Here is a 25,997-nt window from a genome sequence, read left to right as displayed (position 1 = left end):
GCACCCGTCTCAGTCCTGCCTTGTGTTCTAGAATGTTTCCTCTGTACTTCAGTCTCTGCTCCACCTCCCCCATGTTCCAGAATGTTCCCTCTGCACTGCAGGCTCCCCGGTGTTCTGGAATGAAGCTGCTATGAGGACTTCAGGGTCTGATCGTAAGTGACCAGGAACAACACCGGGCAGCCAGGCAGGGCAAGATATCTTTTGAAGAACTGTCCCAAAATGCCAAACCAAAGAACACCTAGGTCCTCCCGCTATTTAAAGGGGATTCTTGACGATTGCTCAGAGTGGTGACCTACTGTGGCCTGGTGCTCAGGGGAAGCAGGGGAGGGGGCTGGCGGGAGGGGGAGGGGTGGAGTTGGCTGGTGGAGGTGTCTGCCAGGAGCACTAGGAAAGAGTTTTCAGCCTGGAGCCACAGAGGGCCCCAGCCACAGAGGGCCCCAGCCGGGTTGGGGAAGGTCAGAGGTCAAACTGAAGCCCATCATTTGTGCAAACATTCCCCCGCACCCCGCCAGCGAGGAATGGCCTGGGGTCCCTGTGGACACCTGGCACACTGGTGAAAGGTTCCAGTTCGTGGGCCCACCGCAGGCCCAAGTCAGCTTTCCAGGAGCAAGTCAGGCCCCTGCATGCCGGCGGGTCCCATACACTGGGCTTGAGAACCTGGAGTAAAAGCGCTGGGCAGGACCCGGGGCTGCAGCAGCCTTGGTACAGGGGGCCGCCCAGGATGTGGGGGTTCACTTCCCCCTGTCCTGCAGGGCCACAGGCTCCCAGGACCAGCTCTAGGGACTGGCAGAGGCTTTCTGGAGCCCCTTGGGCCTCCACGAGGCCAAGCCCTGGTTTGGGAGTGACATGCGCCCCCCACCCCCCAGGCCAGTGGCTCCAGAACTGGCTGCTCCACACCTCCTGCTACTCTTTTTTTTTTTTAATTTTTATTTATTTATTTATGATAGTCACAGAGAGAGAGAAAGAGGCAGAGACACAGACAGAGGGAGAAGCAGGCTCCATGCACCGGGAGCCCGATGTGGGACTCGATCCCGGGTCTCCAGGATCGCGCCCTGGGCCAAAGGCAGGCGCCAAACCGCTGTGCCACCCAGGGATCCCTCCTGCTACTCTTTTTAAATAGCATCCTGGGCCCTGTCCTGGCACAACTAAGCCAGAATCTTGGCAGGAGCGGCCCAGGACTCCACCTTGACAAGCTCTAGAGGCTGCAGACCTGTCATCCCCTCCATGCCCCCTGGCTACTTCGTGCAGTGGGCCCCTCAGAAGTCCCTAAAGGGCCAGAGGCAGAGCAGGGAAGCCAGGTGGACATGCACACCTGCCCCCCAGGGCAGCAAGCAAGGACCACCCTAGAACCACAGGGGTGAGCATGTGGCCGAGTGAGGGCCAAGTGCCTTGGAGGCCCCAGTGGACTTCTAGGGTGTGCTGCTCCTACAATGGTGTCACTTACAGGGATATGACCTGGAGTTTCAGAGAAAGGGTGACCATCCTGAGGTGAAGGCTACAGGCTCCCGAGGCTCCCCTGCCCCTGACGGGACCCCAGCCCCAGGCCACACAGTTCTAAGGACTGGCAGGCGACAGCCAGATCACCTGAACCAGACCTCAGACCTCAGGCCGGGACCGCCTGCAGTGGTCTCTGAGGTTTCTGGTTTCCAAACGTTTTTCTTCTTAATTGGGCTGCCTGTGGCTTTTCTGAAGCCACAGAATGTTTTCACCAAGAGCACAGCTTGGAGTTAGAGGGATGGGTGGGGCCCCATCCAGGTAGAGCTCCTGCAAGGGGCTGCACCGACCCCCCCCCCAGAATCACTGCAGGTCAGGAGGAAGAGCCATTTCCAGGGGTCTGGGGTGGCACCCTCGTATGGAGAAGGAACAGGACGCCTCTGGGTGTCTCTCTACCAGTCTGATCGTCGGGAGGAAAAGGCCACAGGCCACGGGGCAGAGAGCCGGGACCCCTACCCCCTGGGATAGCTGCTCACCAATGTTGGAATGCTTCAGGAGACGGCAGATTCGAGCTTCTCTCTCCAGCTTCTGGTGATCTGGGGACAGAAAGCAGCACAGTGTGACCTCATGCCCCAGTAGCCAGCCCCCGCCCCTCCCCTGAGCCCAGCACCACCCAGACCAGTGGGTGGCCCGGGGAGGGGCCCATCACCTCTCTCAGCATGCGGCTGCCCAGTGTTCGCCAGGAGAGGCCCACGGAGGCAGAGGCAGGAACCCCATGTGGTCCAGGGGGACAAAGTGCCGTACATTTCACGGGAGAACTGACAGCACCAATTTATCCTTCACTTATCTGTCCTCAATCCATACACTGGAGCTTCCTGCTGAAACCTGGTATGTTCCTCATAGTTGGCTATGGCGCTGGTGGAGCAACGCTGTCCGCAGGGGGCGGGGTGGGGCAGCTGGGCAGCAGGCAGGGTCCCCATGAGCTTAGTAGGACTCTGCTGGACCTCTGGGGTGAGGGTGCACAGATCTACGAAACACTGGCCTGAATGGTGTGCTGGTGCAGGGGGAGCTGATGGCAGGGGACCTGGTGCAGGGGGAGCTGATGGCAGGGGGACCTGGTGCAAAGGGAGCTGATGCAGGGGGACCTGGTGCAGGGGGAGCTGATGCAGGGGGACATAGTGCAGGGAGACATAGTACAGGGAGACCTGGTGCAGGGGGAGCTGATGCAGGGAGACCTGATGAAGGGGGACCTGGTGCAGGGGGAGCTGATGCAGGAGAGCTGATGTAGGGGGAGCTGGCAGGGGAGGACCTGGTGCAGGAGGAGGTGGTGCAGGGGGACCTGGTGCAGGGGGAGCAAGCTCTGGGCACTAAGGAACCAGCCTAGGAGCACCCCCAGCCCCAGCCCCAGCCCCAGCCCTCCTCTCAGCCCTTCAAGGCCAGCACTTCGGTTCCAGAGGCAGGGCCTCAAGGAATCAAGCAATTTATCAGAAATGTTCTATTTCAGACAAAGGTACGAGGACCATTTTAATAAGTGACGGAGATTTTAATAGCAAAACACCAAAAAAACCTCCACGTTTCCATTGGCTAGAGAATGCACAATTAACACGGCTACGGCCGCACAACAGGATTCACTCTTGAGCAGCGTGTGCGCGCCACCCCGGCTCACTCACATAAGGCTGTGTGAACAAGCCACTTACAAAGGAAGACCCAAAACGTGCTTTCATTCACACAGGGCACTGGTTCACACACGTGGCCAAACTGCCAAGAGAGGCAAGATGAGGAGGGCAGCTGCCCCAGGGTGGGGCATGCCCAGGGAGGGGGTGCCGGGGGTCCTGCACCCCCCTCCAGCCCTGCACCTGCTGAGCTCCTCAGAGCAAGGGCCTGGCACCAGCCAAGACCACAAGGCCTGCCTGATTGGCCGGGAACCCACAGACAGCACCCACCCGCAGGGTGCAGTTGATGTGATCTCCTCAGGCCTGCCGGGCCCTGGGCGCTGCCTGGGGGCCAAGACCTAGGCATCTGAAGGTCCTTCTGCAGGAAGGGAGCCTGCTACCTCCTTGCGGTCAGCTCTCCCTGGGCTGAGTGACAGTGCTGGGCTGCGGTAGGGGACAGGCTTGCAAACGTGCATGGCCCTTCCTCACGCCCGCAGACAGGAACTCTTGGGGGACGCTCTCTGGGAACACTCGGGTCCACCCCCCACCCCTGCACCCCCGTCCGCCCGGCCCTCCCGTCCCCGGAAACGCTAAGCCCTCCCTGCCCTGCCTGCCTGGCTCCCACCTGTGGCCAGGCGCCCAGGCTTTGCAGGGTCCCAGCAGAGCAGCAGGGGACAGGCCCTCACCCTATCCCTTGCCCCCTCACCCCCCACGGTCCCCCGCGGCCCTGGCGCTGTCCTGTCCCCTCTGTGGCAGGAGCAGAGCCCAGTGGACAAGACACAGCAGGATTCACGACGGCAGACATGGGAAGAGGTCCGAGCACCCCCCCAGGAGGGATGGATTGGGCTCAACTGCAGCAGAACCACGCAGCGTGGATTCCTCTTTTCCATCCATACGAAGCCCAAACAGGCAACGCTACACCTACCTGGGGGGTGGGAGCCACCTCTAGAGGCCTGGTGGAAGGGGCTGTCCCCACAGCCAGCACCGTGCCCCGCAGCGCAGCCGGGGTGCTGGTTTCTCGGCGCCGTTTTTTCTCTCCTAGGATTTTAAGTTACTATCCTGAACGTTTTTCAAACCTAGAGGAAAGTAGCGCCAACACTACGAAATCCTCAGAAAAAGCACTTCTGCAGAATCTGTGCTTCCGTATGCACGTGCTTGTTTTTTCGGAGCATCTGAGAGAAGCCCCACACTTCACGTCCTCCCACCAGGTGACGGCTCAGCGAATACGTGGTCAGGACAAGGACGCCCTCCGTGTGACTCAGGGCAGCCCCCAACCCTGCAGACTGTCCAGCGCGACACAGAATGTGAACCTGACCTATAGGACCTGCTCTAGCTTTGCCCACCGTCCCAAGAGCAGCGGAGTGGACACCCCCGAGGGTGGACGACAACTGAGAAACCGTCTGCAGGGGGGACAGGGCCGGAATGAAGCTCAGGTCACGTAGTGCTCAGGAGGATAGGCAGGTTGGGAGCTGGGGTCATTTTCATGCCCAGAAATCAGGACAAAACTGCATGTGGGAACCCACTTTTCAGAAGTAAGCCCCTTAAAAGACTATTTCATTCCTGAAAGCTGTCTCCGAGGGCACAGCCCCACCCAAAAGATGGACCGCGTCCCGAGCGCGTTAGGGGAGAGGAATTATTTGTGTGGGACCAGGAAGGGGAGGCCTGGCTGCACGGCCCACACGCAGGATCCACCCACAGCCACAGCAGGTCACTGACCCTCCAGGCCGTCCCTCTCGGTAGCAGGCCAGCAGCGCACCCTGAAATTAATAGTCCAAGACAATATTTCTGGGCCCCAGATAGAATGGGAGGCTGTCCCCTTCTTAGGACAGGCCCCTGGCTGTGGGAGGACGAAGCCAGCTCCCTCACCCTGCCCACAGCCCTGAATTCTTCCTTCAGCGGTGCACAAGTTATTGCTCAGCTTCCAAACTAGTACCATAAGCCCCATCGTGGCCACAGTGAAGCAAGTCAAATTTAACCCGTGCCCCGGCCCTAAATTGCCAGCTAGAGCCGGGAAGGACACCTCCACTGCCTCCTGTTCTCCAGTGGGCAGCAGCATACAGGATGGGCCAGCGACCCTGCACTAGCCCCAGGGCCTCTCAGAGCTGCTTGCTGCCCTGCTCATCCCTGCCACCCACCCCCTTCCCGGTGCTCTGGCCTGTGCGGCTGCCAGGACTTCAGACACTAGACACCACAGCAGTGACCACTGAGCAGCCTGGGGGGTGAAGCCAGGACAGTGCCTGGGCTGCCCAAGGCCCACGGTGCCCAGGGTCCCCAGCCCAGCACCCCACCAGCCATGCCTGCTGCAGTGACGTCCCGGCCGGGCGGGCAGCAGGCTACCCCAGGAGCGGCTCACCAGGCACCTGCCAGGGCTGTGGCCGGATGTCCTGAGTGTCCAGAGCACCCGGAGTTGCCCCGAGGACCAGACACCTGCCTCTGTGGCCCCACTGCCGGGGCCACGGGTTAGCACGCTATCATGGGATGATGGCACATGCCCCAGAATATGCACAGTACCGGCGCTAAGGACAAGAGGACCCCAAGAATTTATCCCACTGACACCCTGTGTCCTGGCCCCAGATGTGGTCTCCTCTCCCCAGTCGCCTATGTCAGACCCAGCCTGCATCACCCCCACACGTGCATAAGCCCCAGGCACTTTTGACGTCATTTTGCATGTATGGGTCTGAGGGTGACCTCTCAGATGGGATGGGGACAGAGGTGGGGGCCCAGGAATGAGGGCAGAGGCCAAGTGCCCCCAATATCTGGGAACCCCATAAAGGGGAGGCCCCCCTGCCCTATTCCCTCCTGAAGACCCCAGGCCAATACCGACCGTTTCCCGGGGACCCAGGGGACGTGGGCAGTTCCAGGTCACAAGGAGCAGGGGCAGCAGGGCCGTGAGCCCCGGGGACAGAAGAGGCACAGGCCCTGATGCTGCCTGCAGGAGACCAAGGGGACGCCATCACACCATTGTGGGGGTCTGAAAAAGTCTGTGTCACGGGGGAAAGACTGGCTGTCACGGGGATTCCTGAGTTCAACCGGGAATCGTCTGGACACACCTCTCACACGCTTGGGATACATTCGCACACCCGCTCCCATGAGGAGGGCTTAGCCCATAAAACGGCTCTTTGTTTCTCCCACTCAAGAAACAGGGTTACGGAGAAAACAGCATTCATTCACATCCTGAAACAGCAAAATAGACACAGGACCCCAAAACACCAGTGACCCCCCTGCTGCCCCCTGCCTGAATCCCAGACCTGCAGCTCCACAGCCTGCAAGGCCGGGAAGCCCTCCTGGGTTTCCCACCACCACCGGCTGCACCAGGCCTGCCCTGAACGCTGGCCCCCCCCCGCCGGGGAGAATGCCCCCAGGCTCAGGAGCTGGGGGCCAGGTCAGGGGGTGGCTGCAGCGGAGCCCTGTACACCCCACACCGTTCAAACCCCAGGAGCCCCCGAGCGACAGGAGGCAGGGGCTACTCATGTGCCATGCCACATGGGGCCACACGTGGGCACCGTCTGTTCCACGTACACAGCAGGCCTGACCCATTGCACTCCAACAATGTCCCGGGGAATGGCAGAGGGAGACTGAATCCAGCTCCACACAGCAAGTGCCCCAGGCAGGGCCCCCCCAGGCAGGGTCTTCCCCCAGGCAGAGTCCCCCCCAGGCAGGATCTCCCCCGAGGCAGGATCTCCCCCCAGGCAGGGTCTCCCTGCAGGGACCCCCAGGCCATGTCCCCCCAGGCAGGGCCCCAAAGCGGGGTCAGGAAGCCGAGGGTGGTGGGAGAGAACATCTTCCGCCACACTCTGTAGCATGAGTGGCAGTCCCAGTCAAGGAAGCAGGTGCACAGACCCCAGGCTGGGGCTCCCCGTGGCCTCCTCCGGCCCTCCCAGCCCTGCCACCATCCTCTACCCGCCCCGGCACCCACCTGCTCCCGGGCTGTGGGTGACTCAGAGTAGAGCTGGGGTGGGGAGGGTGCCAGGAGAAGGGGGACAGGAGGGACGTGGGTGGGTGTCTGGCCCCTCGCCAGCTGCCAGGAGCAGCAGCAGAGCTGTCACGGGCAGAAGGACACCCGCGAGGCACTGGCGCAGGCGGAGGAGGGATGGGAGGGGGAGATGGGCCCACCTGGCAGGAGGAGCTGCCAACCTGCCCCCTCTCCACCCCCGAGGCTTGGCCTGGGACAAGTGACACCACCTCTTGGGAAAAACCAGCAGTCGTGCTGGCTGGAAGATGAAATCCCACACGGAAAGTCCACACAGCCCAGCAGGTGGCGGGGGCTGCCGACGGTGGCGGCTGGACCCCCAAGAACCTCTGGGATGGGATGGGGGGGGGCCGTGTTCACTGGGGAGCCCCGCCAGCTCGAGGCGCTCCATCGATGCCCATACGCAATCTGAGGAATGACCTGGGGATGCAGGGATGGCACAGGGCTCTGGGCTGGGGCAGGAAGACTAGGACGCAGGCCACAGCAGCTGCTGCCCAGAACGGCCCACCACGTCCAGCAGCTCCTGGACAGGGCCTGTGGAGGTCTGGGTCAGGGTCAAGCCCCTGCCCCAGGGCCATTGTCCACTTCTGCATGGACACACGAATGCCTGCTGAGGTCCCAGGAAAGAAGGACGCCCACTGGGAAGGGGTGGGCAGGACAGCCAACCCTCAGGCTATGGGGTGTGGGAGTGAACGTGTGTCTTGGCCCTAGAGGGAGACACTGAACAACACTGGGGGCCTGGTGGCGCATGGGGGTGGGCAAGGCCATGAGAGCCCGGCAGCAGCTCAGGTCCCTGGCTACCGCCCTGCCAGCTGGGGGCCATGAACCAGCCAGAGACAGAGCCGCGGGAGGAGGCTAGATGCTGACCACCTCAGGGCATGGGGTGCAGTGGCCATGGGGACACTGGACATGGGGACCCTAAACCAGGCCAAGCCTCCCTCTCAGTCTGTTTCCCTACGTATGAAAAGGGTGGGAAGGTCCCAGGGAGAGGAGTTGACAGAGAGGAGACCCCAAGCCCAGTCCCGCCCCCACCCCCACCCCCACCCCTGCAGCGTGCCCTGCAGAGCTAGGCACCTGGCCTGTTTTTCCTACTCCCCTCCTTCAACCCCCATCTCACAAGACACCCCAGGCCACTGGCAGGTGTCCCTACCCCCTTTGCCAGGACTTCTGTTCTTCTAGAGGGAAGTGGTGGTCAGTGCCAGCACACAGACAAGAACCTGTTGCCCCGGCGACGCCCCGCACTGGGCCCTGGGATGTCACTCAGAGGTCCTTCCCCTTCCTCCCACCCACCTCCATACTGACACCATCAGATGCCAACAGGGAGCTTCCTAGAATCTTAGGAGGCTCAGGGATATCCACCATCACACCAAATGCCGTCCAGCATCAACCCTGTAACTCTCAAGTCCCCAAACTCTCAAAATCCCAAGGGACAGAGCTGGGGCTCTGAGCTGCTGAGCTGTCCTGTCCGGGACATTCCCACCCCCAGGGTCCCGGGGAGCTGGGTCGGGAGCCCCAGGGAAGGAGCAGGTCATGGGAGCTGGGCAACTTCAGGTCGGAGCATCCACACCTGCTCACACCTGTGGCTCTGAGCTCGGCTCTGTCCTCAAACAGCGTCCTGTGGGCACTGGCTGCCAGCTGCCAGGTACACACTGCTTTCAGGAGGGGGTCACCTCCGAGCCGGGGCTTCCATGCTGACAGGGCCCACAGGGAGCGTCAAGGGGCAGCTTGGGGTCCTGCCGGCCACCTGGGACTAGCCTGCCCAGTGCTTTACACTGGCCCCCAAGGCTACCAAGAGCTCCTACAGGGTAGGGCTGTTATGACCGTTGCCCTGACTCTGAGATGGGGCATGGGGTATGGCGGGGGGGGGCTGGAGGGAGGGGCTGGGCTGCCCCTGGAGGGCTGGCACCAGAACCCAAGTACTGGCAGCCATGGAGAAAGGCCTAGCCATCCCGCAGAGCTTCCCGTGGTCCACCCGGTCCGCTCCGGGCTCCCTCGGGTGCCAGCAGAGCAAGGAGGATGAAAAGATCCCCCCACGTCACCCCCGTGCAGGGACTTCTGTGCGTGTTTTGTTTTAAAAAGGCAACTCGGCAACCAGCAATTACCGCGCCAGTGCCAGGCAGCTACCCCACCCCAGCAGGGCGTCCGTGCCATCCTGCAGCTGCCACTGGGACAGAGACCAGCCACCAGGCCCGCCCCACACGATGGCACCGTGGGGCGGTGCAGCAGCTGGGTCCCCAGGGCCCTCCCTCCCCGGCTGTGGCCGGGCCCCTGAACCAAGTCCTCACGACCTCGCAGGCCCTCTGCTGTCACCCAGGACGAGGTGCAGCTCAGCCCTGAGACAGCCTCACAAGAGGCCCCACGTGCAGTGCAAACTGGCTGTGGGCTTCCCGGCCCCACAGCCACCATCCTGGGCAGACCAGGTGCAGTGGCCCCTACCCCTGCCACGGGGGACTGACCATATCCCGCGGCGAGCACCGGGACCCTCTACGCCCCTATCACCATGACACTCGTGTTGCCAGGGGCACCTCGAGAGCTGGCACGCCGACCTCCCTGGGTCCCCAGCCGGGGTCATACTGGCCGCTGCCCATCTCAGCCCTCCGGGATCTGCATCCTGTGCATAGCTGTGCCAGTGACCCTGGGGCAGGACGCCCACCCTCACCAATGGTGTTTATCCTCTAGAAGACTCAGTCTTGTCCCATGGTAGGACACTGTCACCTTCCAGAATAGGAGGGCATGGTGGCGGAGAAGCTCCCCAGTGGCTCTGGCAGCAAGCAGAGACCACATCCCTTCCACGCTGGGGCTCTCCCCCAGACAGTGCAGGCCTCCCCCGTCACAGTCCTACTCAAAGAGGGGCTGGACCCCTCAAGGCCTCCGGGACCCGCCAAGAGAGAGTGCTGGGGTCAGAACCCGAGCCTGCAGCCGTCTGGGGGGGGGATCTCTTGATGAACATTGGGGCGGGCAGGGATCCCTTCAGATCTGGGGAGTGACAGGGCTGCTACGACAACCCCACCAGGGTGCAGGAGCTCCCAGAGGTTCCCTCCTGACGACCCCCCATGACCCCGGGGCAGTCCACCTGGCAGGGACTGCTGCCCCTGGCCCCTCTGCAACACCGTGAGGTGGGCACTGCTGCTGCCTGAGTTTCGGGAGCACGGACAGCACCCAGGCCACCAGGTCCTAACACCCCTGGCACTGACCCAGCATTCACCAAGGTAGCCGTACCCCAGAGTCACCCTCACCCCAGGCACCGTACTCTCCACCTCACCTGCGAGGCCGCCAGGGCCCCCACCGGCCTGGCCTCGCTCCTTCTTCCTCCTGCCCTGGGCTCTCCTGCTGTGCCCCCACCACCCCTATTTTCAAAAGCTCTGACTTAGCCCATCTGGTTGATGAATTGATCACAAAAAAACTATTCTTTCAACCGCTCTGTGTATACTGCCCGATAAAACACAAAATGCCCAGTCAAATGGGAATCTCAGATAACCAATGAGGATTTTTTAGCATGTGTGTCCCAAATTCAGACACACAACAAATAATTTCCTAGTGGAAGTAAGGCCCGTTCAGTTTGGACCGTATTTGCATTCAGGTTTTTTTCACGGTCTATTTGAAATTCAGATCTTACAGCTAAATCTGGCGGTTGCAGCCCACTGCCTGGTGGCGCCCCTCCTCCTCTGACATGGGAACAGGTCTCCAGGCCCCCAGCTCCTCTTCCTACCCCTCCTCCCTGGCACAGGGTACCCCCCACCCCAACCCTGGGAGATCAGCTGCGCTAGGGGAGGGCACAGAGGGAGAGGTCCCCACTTCCACCCTCCAGGTCCCTGGGGACCCCTCCCACTGCCCAGAGTCCCCTAGAGCCCCAACATGAGGGCAGACTAAACGTTGGCTGATGGAGGTGGAGAGGGGGGTCTGGGACATATTTATTCTAAAAAAAATCCTTGTTTATCTGAAATTGGGAGCTGCTTACACCGTGAGGCCCTGGCTCAGCCCGCGGGGCGCTGCGAGGGGCCAGGGAGGAGCGGAGGGGTGACCAGGTCGTGGGGTGGGGGAGAGGGAAGCTGCTCCCGGACCGGGAAGGGGGGGACTGGGGGTGGGAGATGCAGAGGGAGGGGATGAGTGGAGAGGGGAGGGGAGGGGCGTGGGCGAGGGGAGGGAAGGGGGAGGAGGGCGGAGGATGGGGTGAGGAGACGGTGGGGAGGAGCCCCGAACTCGGAACTCCCCGCGCAGGGGGGGGAGGGAGGGGCGCCCGCTGCGCATGCTCAGCCGGCCCTGCAATGCGGCGCCGCGTCCTCGCTAACCCAGTTCCGCGGAGCCCGGGTCGCCTTGCCGGCTCTGGGTCATGGGCCCCGCCCCCCACCCCGCGCAGGCCTCGGGTTCAGCCCCTCCCCATCACACTTTCCCGCAGGGCGCCCCAGGCCCGGGCCGGTGGCCCCAGGTGACCCAGGGAGGGGGCTGGGGGTGAACGGGGCATCAGCTTGGGGGGGGAGGAAACCCAGAGGTGAGGCCTGAGCTCACCTGTCACTCGGTGCCCCCACCTGTCAGGTCGGCCCCACGTTCAAGCGCCCCACCTGTGAGAGCAGCTCCTCACCTGTGAGGGCAGCCCCCCATCTCTGAGGTGAACCCCAGGTTTGAGCCCCACCTGTGAGGGCTGCCCCATTCCTGACCCCCAGCAACCCCCCAGCTGGGTGAAAGCTAAAGCTGCCCTTACTCCCAGCTCTGCTCAGCTCAGCTGTGGGTCACTGAGCAAGTCTGCTTCCATAGGACTTGGTTTCCTCATCTGTGAAATGGGTGCCCACCCCGACCTCAGAGGGTATGGACGGTCACTGAGAAGCCGCGTGGAGATGCAGTGCCACCGAGGTTCAGGACCCAATAACCGCCCAGGGCCCCGTTCCCAGGCAGTCTTTCCTCCCCCACGAGCAGCCACCGCCCAGAGTCACTGCTGGCACCTGCTTCCCAGGTGCTGGCAGCTCATGTCCACAGCGTGCCCTCCAAAGGCAGCGAAAGTCCCCCCGAGGAGCAGCCACTGGTGCTGCCAATGGGCTGGGGGAGGGGGGCCCACAGCAAGGCCCAAAGACCCCCTTACCCTGGCCCAATTACTGCCCTCCAACTGTTGCTGTTAATCCACCCAGTACGTTCACATGAATGTCCCACAGTTCCTTTTTTTAAATTTTTTTCCACAGTCCCCCTCTTAATAACAGACGAAGCTTTAAACATCTATGTCCCGCAGCCTGGGGCACATAGATGGGGTGCAATGGGTGCGTGCACAGGCCCCAGTGGCCCCCTTGTGTGCCAGTCAGTGGGCAAGCCAGGCATCCTGAGTCCAGTGCCAGTGAGCTCCTCCTCACTGGGGGCTGGCAGCCTCTTGATCATCAGAAGCCTCAAAGGACCCAGGCTGCTGCTCCCTGCAGGGGTGAGTGGGGCCCCCTCCATGTGACCTGGACTCACATAACAAGTGGAAATGAAGGAGGAGGCAAAGCCTCCTGGGAAGTTCCACTTCCCATCACTCCTCTTTCTAGGGCACTTCCCCGGACACCCTACTTCCCACCCATGGGCCCTCTCTCCATCCCTCCCCCCGGCAGGACAGCTGGGCACGTATCTCTGACATGATCTTCCTGGCAAGGGACTGGTTTGGTGCTTGCCACAGAGGCAGCCAGGCTGGGAGCCCTTGCTCAGGCCACTGGGGCCCCGCTGGAGACAGCCACCGCCGGGCCTCGCCTCCCTGCTTCCCGGCATCCACGGAAGTGCCTGGAACTGGGCCCTCCCAGGTGCTTAGGTAGCTGGCTGTTCCATATGACCAGGGGCCTCCCCTGCAGACCCAAGGCTGCCGCAAGCCCTCTAGACCCCATCCACCCCGTCCCCACCCCAGCCTCACACCTGGAAGCCTAACCCGTCTCCAGCAGACTGTCCTTGTACCTCATCAAAATTCATTCACTCCAAGCACATGCTCATCCCCTCAAAACCATTTCTGGAGCGCTCGCCACCTGGGCAGGGTGTGGGAGACACGGTGGCGAACCAGGCAGTCAAGTCCCTGCCCACAGGGCCCAAAGTCTGATGGGAAAGACATCCATAAAATAAAAGCAGGGTGCATGGGTCCCAGATTGCCCTGGAAGCACAGCACAGACTTGTCTGAGGAAATGTCACCAATGGGAGTCAAGCAGGTAGAGGTTTGGGGAAAGCATTTCCAGAGAAGACACACACGTGCCAAGGCCCGGGGGTGGGAAGCACTGGAAGGAGCCCAAGGCCTGCGGAGGCTTAGCAGGAGGGAGAAGACAGGGCCAGGCGGTGCGTCAGGCCAGCTGAGAACCTGCGGCTCCATGGAAGCCAGCCCGGGAGCCTCTGGGAGAGGCTGGGCGCAGGAGGGGTGCAGAGACAACGGAGCTGCAGGCACCCTCCAGACAGGCTTGGGGTCTCCACGCTGTGGGGAGGACCCCAGGAAGCAGCTTTGTGGAGGAGGGGCCTGCAGCCTGCAGGCTGGTGGCCAAGGCGGGGGGGGGGGGGGGGCGAACAGCACTGTGCCCATCGGCCCCTTTTAAGCACTTATGCCCTGCGCAGCCAGGAACAAGTACCGGCTAGGTTCACCCCTTTAACAGTGGGCCCGGGGTGGGCGTGTGGTGCCAAGCCCAAGCCCTTCGCTAGCCCACACTCAGCATGAAGGGGAGGATGAGTGCAGAGACCTGGTCCCCTCGGTATCCCCCCCCACCCGCCCCCAGCCCCCAGCTAGGAAGGCCGGGAGGGGTGTGGGCGGGTCAGAGGATCTCGAGGTCCCGTCTGGGCAGGCAACGGGTTGTCTGTAGACTCCTGTTCTGTCAGAGAACAGAGCTGAACACCGTGTGCAGAATGACAGGCTGTCTGGGATGTGCAGCAAGATGGGGGAGGGGGCTACCGATGCAGCAGAACTGGCTGAGAGTCAGTCACTGTGGAAGTTGGGGGCTCCTTCTGTCACTTTCTCTATATTTGGGGATGTTCGAAATTTTCCATAATAAAGAGTTACGCAGGACAAAAAAAAAAAAAATCCCAGCCCCCACCCCCCTGCCCAGAGCTGGGCAGGCCTGGGTGTGGTGGCAAAGGTGGGACTCCCCAGGGCCCTGGCCGCGCCCTACTAGGACACAGACCGGAGGAGGACTGACAGGAGCCCCAGGCTCTGTAGAGCCCCCCCAGCCGCCGCGCTCGCCCAGGCCTCGGGGACATGCCGGCAGCAAAGCAGGCTGTCGGCCAGGAAGGGGCAGAATGGCTGGGACTCTCCCAACACACCTGTGTGTTAGGCTGCTGCGGGTCCTGAGCCTCCAGGCACCTGGAGCACCCTGAGGGCATCCACAGGAGTGCGAGGGACTTCAGAGGAGCTGCAGTGTTCCACACAAACACACCACGTGCTTTTCTGCCTCAGCTTCACAAACTCCTATTCATCCCCCAAAACCCTCCACCCCCAAGCCCTCCCCTGCACCCACGCCCTGCACATGGAGCTTCGGGGGCTTACGTGGATGCGTTTGCCCACTCGGCACAGCCGATGAGAGTGAGGGTCTCCCGCACCGGTCTAGGGGACCCTCGGCTCCTCCTCCCCTGCCTGGAACCAGCTTCGGTTCGTCCTGCCTTAGGGACTCCACAGGTGCAGACATCTCCCCCAACCCAGTCCAGGCCAGCATCTCCCAGTGCTCCGCACCCTGGATCACGGAGCAGTCCGGGAGTGCTACGCGACAGGAAGCCCTGGGCAGCATCACCTCTAGCATCGGCTCACCCAGGCCCATGTGCACTGGGGCTGCCCCTGCTCACAGGCCGCATGCAGCTGCCCAGAGATCCACAGCACTTCCCATCCCAGTCTAGCCACGGGAGGAGGCCGCCGAGCCCGCCGCTGTCCCCCAAGCAGCGCCCAAGGAATGCCTGCCATCAGGGGCAGCGCCTGCGGTCAGGGGCTAGCACTGCTACATCTGTCCAGAGCCTCCCCACTCACGGCCCCACGCGGCCCTCAGGCCCCAACACTAGCACGGAGCATGGAGGATTCGGGACGGAGCTCCCTGGGCACCACAGGCCCCTTGGCATGAGCTGGGGTGGGAGCGCCCGCCCCTGGACACACTCAGGCCTGAAGGCTTGGTACACAGCAGGTCCCCAGACAATGCCTCCATACAGCTCAATAAATCGCACAGGGTGGGCTCAACTGCTTGCTCCCCAGGGCTGCCCCCCACGGTCTCAGGGAGGGATGCAGGCCACCAGCAGCTGCCCTCAGGGCCTCTCCGGCCAGAGGAGGAGCCTCGAGGCTGATTTGTGTCTGGACAAGACGGCAGCTGGTGGGGGCCTCACTGACTCTCCCTGCCCAGGGGTCACCCGGCCTCCCCCAGGCTGACCCTGGGGCCAGAGATGCCCCTCCTCATGCTAGCAACCCCCTCCGGCAATCCCAGCCCCTCGCCCCTTGGGTCTGTACTCTGAGTCACCTGCCTAGGGCAGTGCCCCCACCATGGCTCCGTCCCCCCAACCCGGGGACTACGCTCGGACCCCAGGAGGCCACGGTTGTACCTGTGTGCCCAGAAGGGGCCGCTGCCTAGTTAGGCCTCCGGAGGGGCAAGGCCGGCGGGGCGAGGACACGTGTCCAGCAGCACGCTCACCCCTGTGGGCCCAGGGCCCTGCAAACCGTCCCCGACACGGGGTAGGGGCTGTAGGGGTCATTCTGGCAGCCCCACAGCATCCGTCACTAGAAGTCTTCAGGCCACCAAGCGCTCTGACCTCTTGCCTTCCGTGAGCCCCCAGCCAGAGCCACCGGGGGATCCCCCGTCCGAGGGAAGGGGACCCTCTCCCCACAGGTGCCCCTGCAGTCCTGCCGAGCTCTGGGCCCGCGCCGACACAGCCCGTGCCTACCTCTGGCAGACAGTTTCTTGGTGTTGATGATCTTGGCTGCGTACTCATGGCCAGTGCAGAGCTTGACACAGCGCCGGACCACCGAGAAAGCCCCCCTGGGGAAGAAATGGGGAACAGAGACAGGACAGCCAGTTAATCTCCCTGCGAGCACCCAGCACCCAACCACGAAGCCTGGGCAGAGATCTGCTTGGGGATCTGGCTCCCAGCCCCGCTTCCTCGTGCCGGCCTGTGCGGGACCCCGGCTCCCGCGGGACCACAGCCTGGGCGTCCTTGCCAGGCTTGCCCAGGGCCTCTGAGCATGCGGCCTCTGGCTCTCGGCACCAAACTGTGAGGCCCGCGAGCCCTCCCCAGAGCTGTGCCGCCCACAGGGGACTCACTGAAGGTCCGGGAGGGAGGGAGAAGCATCAGAGCCCCAAGCTGCACTGCTGGAGGGTTGGGCCCCTTCCCGGGCCCCTGTGAGAGCAGAGGCTTTAAGTCCCAGGGAAGCACTGGTGCTTTTTTTTTTTTTTTTTTTTTTTAAGATTTTGTTTATTTATTCATAGAGACACAGAGAGAGAGAGGCAGAGACACAGGCAGAGGGAGAAGCAGGCTCCATGCAGGGAGCCCGACATGGGACTCGATCCCTGGTCTCCAGAATCACATCCCAGGCTGCAGGCGGTGCCAAACCGCTGCGCCACCTGGGCTGCCCAGCACTGGTGCTTCTGAGGGCAGGGGTGGGGTGTGCAGGGCCAGTCTGGAGGGTCGAGCCAGCTACCGCCACGAGGCCGGTACCAGAGGGCCCACAACCCATGGATGCTGACCCTCAAGAGGGGGCAGGCTTGCCAGAGACCAGAGAGCAGGCCCTGGGGGTCCCATCGAGGTCCTCTGGGGTCCTCCACTTGTCACCAATGTTGGTTTAATCTGATTTCAGATGGATTCCCAAGAACGCCGGACGGGTACGCATGAGTCAGGCCCAGAAAGGGAATGGCTCGGGAAGGGTCTGTGGTCCAGCCGGGAGGTCACTGGATGGGCAGGTGCAGGCCTTCCTGCCATCTATGCAGCCTGAGAATCCCGTGGCCACAGAAGCCCCACGTTCCAGGCAACACAAAAGCAGCGTCTCAGAGAACATCTGCAGGGGCACGTGTCTGCACTCAACCGGAAGGATGTGATCCTCAGGACACACGGTTAGCAGGTCAGCAGCCCCTCACAGGTGTCACCAGCACGCACTAGTCACTCTCTTCATCCCCTCACGGGGGCTTGTCACCCTGTCACACAATCCGGGGAAGAGCGAATGCCAGACAGTAAGACAGAGACGCGTTCACACAGCCTCTGATAAACCACTTTGTCACCACTTGTCCTGTGCCTGATTCATAATTAAGTGTAACCATCCATACGCACTCACAGGACACAACGTGGCAGGGTTGGCTGGGGGCCTTGGAACATGATCCCCCCCCCCGATAAGGGGGCACTACTGGATCCCTTTGGGATAAAACTTCATTAAAATGTATTACTCGCGTTCTTGGAAAAAAAATAAATATTGCACTAAATCTAATTGAACGTTTTCTTAATGACGAAGGTCATCATAACCAACGGTTGTGCATTGGGCTGTGTCTTGCTTTTCCAAAGTCAGCCCAAGAATCAGGCGGTGGCTGCCTCTGGGGTACAGGCAGTTTTGGGGACGTGCATCCTCGGCACCTGTGATCCTCCTATGTAAGGAAACATTTACAGAAAGGATGATTTCTTTTTTTCTTTTGACCCTTGCAGGAGGGGAAAAGCCAGGAGCTATCTGCCAGTCTGGGTTCGAATCCTGCTCTGTCCATATTGCATCCCTCTCCCTGAGCCTGTATCCCCATCCACTAAAGGAGCAAGGGAGGCTCCCAGGGCTGCCCAAGGGCTGAGCAAGGCCGTGGCCACTTGCCCACCCACTGCTGGCCCCTGCATCCACCCCGCAGCATCGCATTTACTGTTCGCCTGAGGCTCTGCAAGCCTCCGTGGGGCAGTCAGGACTTCCCATGCCACAGCTGACCTCACAGGGCAGGCCTGACCCCCCCGCTGGAAGTTGCCAACAGCCGGACTGCACGCTTACGGCGAGCCTGCGGCAGGGTGGACGCCAAGGGAGGTGGCCAGGGGACAGAGGCGGGCCCATTCTGGGAGCGGGGCCAGGCCCATAGGCCCTTCCACCAGGCGGGGTAAGTATGGGCATCAACAGCAGTGGGCCGGGAATCCTGCCCAGCACACAGCAGAGTGCGTGTGAACAAAATGACCGAGAGCCCACGGGTGGAGAGACTCTCGGACACACAGCTATGCAGACCCTGCCGAGGCTGGCCTTCTGCCCCACGTCCTGGGGGGCTGCCTCCCTCCCAGGCCACACAGTGGTTTTTCTTCCACAGAAGCTCTAAGCCTGGGAGAGTGAGGCTCTGAGTGAGGCCAGGGGCAGGTGGCAGGAGTCAGCAGAGGGAATGAAGGCAGTGCATCCAGCAAGCACTCCATAATGGAGCTCATGGGAGCTCACTGGACATGGGCCTTTTTCTCCCAGTGTCCCACCTGCCAGGTCGGGGGAGGGCACCTCCGGGAGCCCCTCTGGGGTCATCCCTGTTGCCGGGCCTGGAAGAAAGTTCTAGAAAGAGCTGTCCCCACCCTTGTCGGCCATGGGGCTCCAGACCCCATCGCCCATCAAAACCCAGTCTATGATGAGGGGCTGGGCCTGGGGCTCAGGTGTCCAAGGGGAGCTGCTGTGGAAGTTGCCAGGAGAGGCCAGCCAGGCGCTAGGGCAGCCCCTGCGCTGGAGGACTCCCTGCACCACACCCTGGGTGGGCAGCAAGCCCAGGGAGGCCAGTGCGGCCCCAGGGACTACCACTCCTCCGCCCTCTGGTCACCACAGACCCCAATCTCTCTGCCCCCTCACCCGGGGCTGTCCCTGAAAGTCGGCCAGAACCTGCACTCCCAGGCAGGCCTCCAGCCCTCCGGCACCTGGACTGGGGCTCTGGCTGGCAGGCTCAGGGCTGCACCCCCAGAACCACCAGTGCTCTGGGAAGCCTATGCTGTTCCCCATGAGCCAGGGTCCCCATGTCCCGGACACCGCACATCCTCCCTCCAACGCACCATGTCCTACCCCCAGAACCGAATCTTTGAGGACAAGGACCCAACACAACTCGGGGTCTCTGTTCTGAACTCCAGGACACTTCTCTGCGATGCCGCCCCCGCAGCGAACCCGATCTTTTCTGAGCCTTCAGACCCACAAGGACTCTAAGCACTTATTTTTAAATGAGTTTTATTTGCCTTTTAAAGGCCCCCCAGCACTTGCTGCCCAGGGGCCTCAGGACCCCAACACCCTATTCAGATCACTTGAGTTCAACCAGCAGGCACCAGGCTCCAGGCTGACAGCGGGGGGCCTCCCCCCGGGGGGCGGATGCAGTGCAGGAACCCGCGGCTCCATCACCTCCGGCCCATCCTGGTGGGCGAGCACCCCCCACACCCGCGCCCTCCGGCTCTGCTCAGGGGCCTCCAGGGCGTGCCCTCCATCTGCCTGCAGAGGTCTCCCACCCAGGGGAGCCCTGAGAGGTCACCCTGCCCCCTGCTCTCCCCACCTTTCCAGGGGCTGCCCCCTCCTCTGCCTCCTCACACGCAGGACCCCACCCTCGGGGCAGGCGGTGTGGGGGCCTCTGCACAGGGGGGCAAGGCCACACACCCCCGGACCTCCCTCCCCTCCCGGTCCAGCCTGGGCCCCCCGGCAGCATGGTCCGCACCCCACTTTCCTCCAGCCTGAAACACCAGCACATGCCTGCCCCCAGTGCCGCACGGAGCTCGCGCCTGATGCACATCACCTGCAGCCGCCACCGGCTCCCGCCACACCTTCCCCGGGAACACTTGCCCCCCTGCTCTGCCCACCTGCCCACCTGCCCACCGGCCCAGAGCGCACCTGCCTCCGCCCTCCCCGCCTCTGCCCCTTCCTTCCCGCACCTCTCCTCTGCCAGCCCCGCCCTACAGCTCCTCCCGGTCCCTGTGGCTGCATCTGCCCCTGTCAACCTCGCCCCTGCCCCTGCTGTGCCCTCCCTGCTTAGCTGGGGGGCTCAGCCCCACCCAGCTTCCAGGCCCAAGGCACACACCGGGAGCCCCTCGCCCCGCCGCCCCCACCGCCACTCCCCACCTGGCTGAGCGGCCGACTGGCCAGGTTCCAAAGGAGTCAGGAGGGCCAGCCCGCAGCGCAGGTGCATCGGTGCCGGTGCCCGGGCGGCCAGCTCGGCCACCCCCATGTCCGGACCTCAGGCCCTGCAGGAGGCTGCTGTGTTCCCACGGGGTCTCCAAGTGCAACCCCGACAAAGCCAGAGGCCTTGGGCAATTCAAAGGACCCACCCCTGCCTGCCTGGGGGAGGCAGCCCATGGAGGATGCACGCGTGCTGCCCCCACTCCCGCCCCGAGCCCACCGTCGGCTGCATGACCTCTCCCCTGGGCTAGGCAAGCACCGGGAGCACCTACTGGCCAGACAGGTTGTCTCCCCCACAGATCCCTAAGGGGTGTCCTCTCTCCCAGGTGGCTTAGCTGGGGGGCCTGTGCCGGGGTGGGGGTGCACCACACAGGAGTCAGAAAGGCCCCTGGCCTGTTCATGTGCCTTCATCTAAACTAAACCAGCTGCTATTTATTTGTCTCATAGCTTAATGTTTTTAAGCCACCTCTGACTGAAATGAGCTCCTGCGAATGAAGGAAGGGGGGTCCTTTTATATTTTCTATCTTGACTTAAGTAATTGGGTGGAAAACATTAACTTCTCCATGAAACAGAGAGCCAAGACTGCTGATTATTATGTATTTTCCTGCTAATAATAATAATAATAATAAACAATCCATGCTCACAGCGGAAAATGGAATCAACAAAATAGTTTAAAGAACAAGTTGAAGGTGCTGCTTACATTCTGCTTTCTCTTCCCTCTCGGAAACATCGTAAACAACTCTTCCACAGCATGACATGAGGCAGCTGCAAACTGCTCTACCAGAGGACACCCGTCCCAGGGACACCAGGAGAGTATGTCAGCCTCCCAGGCCTCCCAGCCTCGCCTGCCTCCCAGCCTCGCCTGCCTCCCAGCCTCCTCAGCCTCCCCAGCCTCCCCTGCCTCCCAGCCTCCTCTGCCTCCCCAGCCCCCCTGCCTCCCAGCCTCCCTGCCTCCCAGCCTCCCAGCCTTCTCTGCCTCCCAGCCTCCCCTGCCCCCCCAGTCTTCCAGCCTCCCCTGCCTCCCAGCCTTCTCTGCCTCCCAGCCTCCTCTACCTCCCAGCCTCCCCTGCCCCCCCAGTCTTCCAGCCTCCCCTGCCTCCCAGCCTCCTCTGCCTCCCCAGCCTCCTCTGCCTCTCCTAGTGAGGAGAGCGAGCAGCTCCCCAACAGGATCTGGACAAGTGCGTGTCCCACTGGGCAGGAGCTACAGGTCCCGCTGCAGCGGGGACATCCAGGGCTCAGGCCCACGAGAGCTGCCCATCCCCAGAAACATCCTGGCTGTCATCCTGGGGACCGTGTCCCACTGCTGTCCAGAGAGGAAACAGGGAAACGGGCCTGAAGAAACATGACTAGAGACTGGCATGGACATACCATTGTCCATGTGAACGCTCGCACCCCCGCGGCCTCGGCAGCATCCACACAAGCCGAGTGTGCCAGGGCCTGGTTTTTGGTCGGCTTTGCTGTTGAGCGTCACTTCCCACACATCCCCGCTCTGCGCTAGATCACAGCTGGCCCTCTCTGGAGCAGAGAACATTCCTCCAGGGAAGTGGAGTGCTCCCTCGGCTGGCAGGCATTTGGGATGACGATCTCCCTCCTCATAAATGGCCTGCCCTGCACATCTCCATTATTTCCATGGACTTTACTAAGGCCCACAGCTGGGCGGTTTGCAACACCTGTCCAACCCGGCCTTCCCGAGGCCCTCGGAATCCCAGCGGCTCCCAGTCCCGACCTCTGAGCCCAGGCGAGGAGCTAAAGCTCTGCTCGTCCCTGCTGTGCTAGCGTCCTGGGGCCACCTTAGGAAGCACCACAGGCTGCGGCTCAAACAGCAGAAAGGCACTGTCTCCCCGACCCAGAGGCCAGAAGTCCCAGATCAACGTCCTGGTCCCTCCTGAGGCAGTGGGGGAGGCTCTGTTCTGGCCTCTCCCAGCTCCTGGGGGTTTTCTGGAGATCCTCGGTGCTCCCTGGTTTGCAGAAGCATCACCCCAACCTCTGCTTTCCCGTTCACACGGCATTCTCCCTGTGTGCACGTCTCTATCCAAATTTCTCCATTTTAGAAAGACACAGTCGTATTAGATGAGGGGCATCCTGCTGTAGGATGTAACTTGTTACACGTGCCCAGGGCCTATCTCCACACCAGGTCACATTCTGAGGCACCGGGGTCAGCACACCCACGTGCCAATTCTGAGGAGACACGATTAATTCAGCCGCCAGCACGCGCTGCCCCAACACTGCCTCATGGAGTTTGCCACCATGTGCCCCAGGAAAACATTTTCCAAATCATGTTCCTCAAGTATCTCCTCCACAGGAGGTTAATGGGGGTAGGTACAGAGGGGGCTCCGTGGGCATGTAAGTTTGGGAACCAGTAAGATAAATGGGTCACCTTCCCCTGCCTTTCCTCCTTTCTTTTTCAGTTGCGGGACTTCCCAAGTCAACTGCTCATCTGGGCTATGAGTGTCCAACTAGGGAGTACAAGGTGCGGCCTTTCCCTAACTCACTCCACCACATAAATCTTTGCTCAGAAAGTCTCAGGAGGGGATCCCTGGGTGGCGCAGCGGTTTAGCGCCTGCCTTTGGCCCAGGGAGTGATCGTGGAGACCCAGGATCGAGTCCCACGTTGGGCTCCCTGCACGGAGCCTGCTTCTCCCTCTGCCTGTGTCTCTGGCTCTCTCTCTCTCTCTCTCTCTCTCTCTCTCTCTGTGTGTGACTGTCATAAATAAACAAATATTTAAAAAAAAAAAGAAAGAGTAAGTTCTTTAAAAAAAAAAAAGAAAGTCTCAGGAGGGCCAGGAATGGGGGCAGAGGGGCTTCTGGTCTAAGGGCCTCAAGACTGACCCCTTTGTGAAATGCTATGAGACCCCTGGAAGTTCAGCAACAGACATCTTCTGGATGAATCGGTCCACAAAGCAAGAGATGGTGAGGCAGGGCAGACACACCACCAGCTGGCCAGCTGAGGTCCCCAGCGCCCTCAAGGACACACAGCCAAACCCAAAAAGAGCAGCCACTTCACCTGGAGTCTTGTGGATGCAGGTCAGACCAAAAACCCAGCAGGGCCCTGCCCGCCCACCTGTGATGCACACCCGGACAACATCTAGGCGTAAGGTCGCACAATGGTGATGAATCTTCATGACTTGTTCAGTCACAGAGTTCATACAGCCCCACACAGATGAAGAGAGCTTGACCTCGATATGTGTCCCCACTGTTCGATGTAAGTCTCATGGCTCACACCGTCACTCTCAACACTGCCCAGACCCACCACCCTTCTGTACCACAGTAGGGGTTCCTTGGGTCCCGGTTCTCCCAGACTACACACACCCTTGCGAAGCTTCCTGGAGGGCTTGAGGCAGCAGAAATGATGGGAACAAGAGGGGCTCCAGCCCAGCGGATGCAGGGGAGTCTGAAGGGGTGGAACACACTGGGATGCTTCCCTGGAGACAGAGTTACTTTGGGAAGATGAAAAAGTTCTGGAGATGGATGGTGGTGATGGCTGTCCCACACTGTGTATGTCCTTAATGCTACTGAATGGTGCACTAAAAATGGTTAAACTGGTAAGTTTTAAATTCTGTATATTTTACCACAATGAGAAAAATAAAGGGATGGAGAGCGCTGCGCTGACGGTAATTTGAAACAACAGGAGGGATCCCTGGGTGGCTCAGCAGTTTGGTGCCTGCCTTCGGCCCAGGGAGCGATCCTGGGGTCCCGAGGTCGAGTCCCACATCAGGCTCCCTGAATGGAGCCTGCTTCTCCTCTGCCTGTGTCTCTGCCTCTCTCTCTCTAAGTCTCTCATGAATAAATAAATAAAATCTTAAAAAAAAAACAACAAACAGGAGTAGCTGTTTTCATGTCAGACAGAGCTGACTTGAGCAAGGAGAGTTATCAGGATAAAGAGGGCATCACATGAAGATCAGGTGATCATTTCTCTAAGAAGACATGATAAGCCTTAATACATACACACCCGAAGACAGCGTGTCCAACTACACGAGGCAAAACTGATAGAACTACAAGGAGAAGTGGATGATCCCGTGATTATGGTTGGAGACTTCTACAGCCTCCAGCAGAGGTAGACTTATCCAGCAGGCAGGAAATCGGGAAGGCCACGGCTGAACTCACCAGCACCATCAGTCAGCTGCATCTACTGGACATCTACAGGCGACTTCCTCCAGCAATAACAGAATACACATTTTTCTCCAGCTCACAGGAAACACCCAGACCAAGTTCTGGGCCATAAAACACATCTTAACAAATCTAGAAGAATAGAAATCTCAGATCGCAGTGGGATTAAACTGGAAACACAAACAGAAAGATAGCTAGAATCGCTTCTCCGCCTTTTAGCTGAGATCAAGTGTAGAAAGATAGCTCGAAAACCAGCTTTTCCCTCTGCCTATGTCTCTGCCTCTCTCTCTCTGTCTCTCATGAATAAATAAATAAAATATTTTTTTAAAAAATGGGATCCCTCGGTGGCTCAGCGGTTAAGTGTCTGCCTTCGGCTCAGGGCATGATCCTGGAGTTCTGGGATCGAGTCCCACATCGGACTCCCTGCAGGGAGCCTGCTTCTCCCTCTGCCTGTGTCTCTGCTCTCTCTCTCTCTCATAAATAAATAAATAAAATCTTTTTTAAAAAAGAAAACTAAAATACATGGAGAAGACATTACTTAAAATCAATCATCTAGGGATCCCTGGGTGGCGCAGTGGTTTGGCGCCTGCCTTTGGCTCAGGGCGCGATCCTGGAGACCCGGGATCGAATCCCACATCAGGCTCCCGGTGCATGGAGCCTGCTTCTCCCTCTGCCTGTGTCTCTGCCTCTCTCTCTCTCTCTCTCTGTGACTATCATAAATAAATTAAAAAAAAAAAATTAAAAAAAAAAAAAAAAAAAATTTAAAAAAAAAAAAAAAAAATGGGATCCCTCGGTGGCTCAGCGGTTAAGTGTCTGCCTTCGGCTCAGGGCATGATCCTGGAGTTCTGGGATCGAGTCCCACATCGGACTCCCTGCAGGGAGCCTGCTTCTCCCTCTGCCTGTGTCTCTGCTCTCTCTCTCTCTCATAAATAAATAAATAAAATCTTTTTTAAAAAAGAAAACTAAAATACATGGAGAAGACATTACTTAAAATCAATCATCTAGGGATCCCTGGGTGGCGCAGCAGTTTAGCGCCTGCCTTTGGCCCAGGGCGCGATCCTGAAGACCCGGGATCGAATCCCACATCGGGCTCCCAGTGCATGGAGCCTGCTTCTCCCTCTGCCTGTGTCTCTGCCTCTCTCTCTCTCTCCCTCTGTGTGACTATCATAAATAAATAAAAAAAAATTTTAAAAAAAATCAATCATCTAATCTCCCACCTTAGGAAACTAGAAAAGGAAAAGCAAAGTAAGTCTAAAGGAAGGAAAAGACACAATAAAAGAGCAGAAATCAATGAAATTGAAAACAGGAAATAAACAGAGAAAATCAATGAAACCAAAGCTGATTCTTTGAAAAGATCCATAAAATTGATAAGCCTTTAGCCAGGATAAGAAAAAAGGAGAGAGAGAACAAATTACTAACATCAGGAATGAAAGCAGAGCCAACACTCATCCCACAGAAATTACAAGGATAATGAATACTATGAACAACTCTATACCCACAAAGTCGATAAAACAGATGAAATGGACTCACTAGAAGATATAATCTGTCAAAACTCACACAAGAAGAAATGGAAAATGTGAAGAGGCCTATATCTATTATAGAAATGGGATCAATAATTAATAACCTTCCCAAATAGAAGGCCCTGGGCTCACATGGGTTCACTGGTGAGTCCTACCAAACATTTAAGGAAGAAATTATACCAATTCTCTTCTAGAGAAAAAGAAGCAGATGGAATATGTCCTAACTCATTCTGTGAAGCCATCATTACCCTAAAACCAAAACCACTAGAAAAAGAAACTACAGACCATTATCCCTCA

General features: G+C 59.9%; 1 protein-coding gene across 2 annotated transcripts in view; it reads right to left on the bottom strand.

Moving 5' to 3' along the window:
- CAMK2B (calcium/calmodulin dependent protein kinase II beta) overlaps window positions 1-25,997 on the bottom strand; it is a 76,434-nt gene that overhangs the window by 31,643 nt on the left and 18,794 nt on the right. For both annotated transcript variants that reach the window (XM_041751604.1, XM_041751605.1), the window contains exons 2-3: window positions 15,892-15,986; window positions 1,971-2,030 (exon numbers count right to left, since the gene is read on the bottom strand). In XM_041751604.1, the coding sequence (XP_041607538.1) occupies window positions 1,971-2,030; window positions 15,892-15,986 (155 nt within the window). The remainder of the gene's footprint in view (window positions 1-1,970; window positions 2,031-15,891; window positions 15,987-25,997) is intronic.

Source organism: Vulpes lagopus, chromosome 4 (genome assembly GCF_018345385.1).
Source record: "Vulpes lagopus strain Blue_001 chromosome 4, ASM1834538v1, whole genome shotgun sequence".
Lineage (NCBI taxonomy): Eukaryota > Metazoa > Chordata > Mammalia > Carnivora > Canidae > Vulpes > Vulpes lagopus.
The sequence above is the reverse complement of the archived record's forward strand: the minus strand, read 5'-3'. Positions and strand labels throughout refer to the sequence as shown.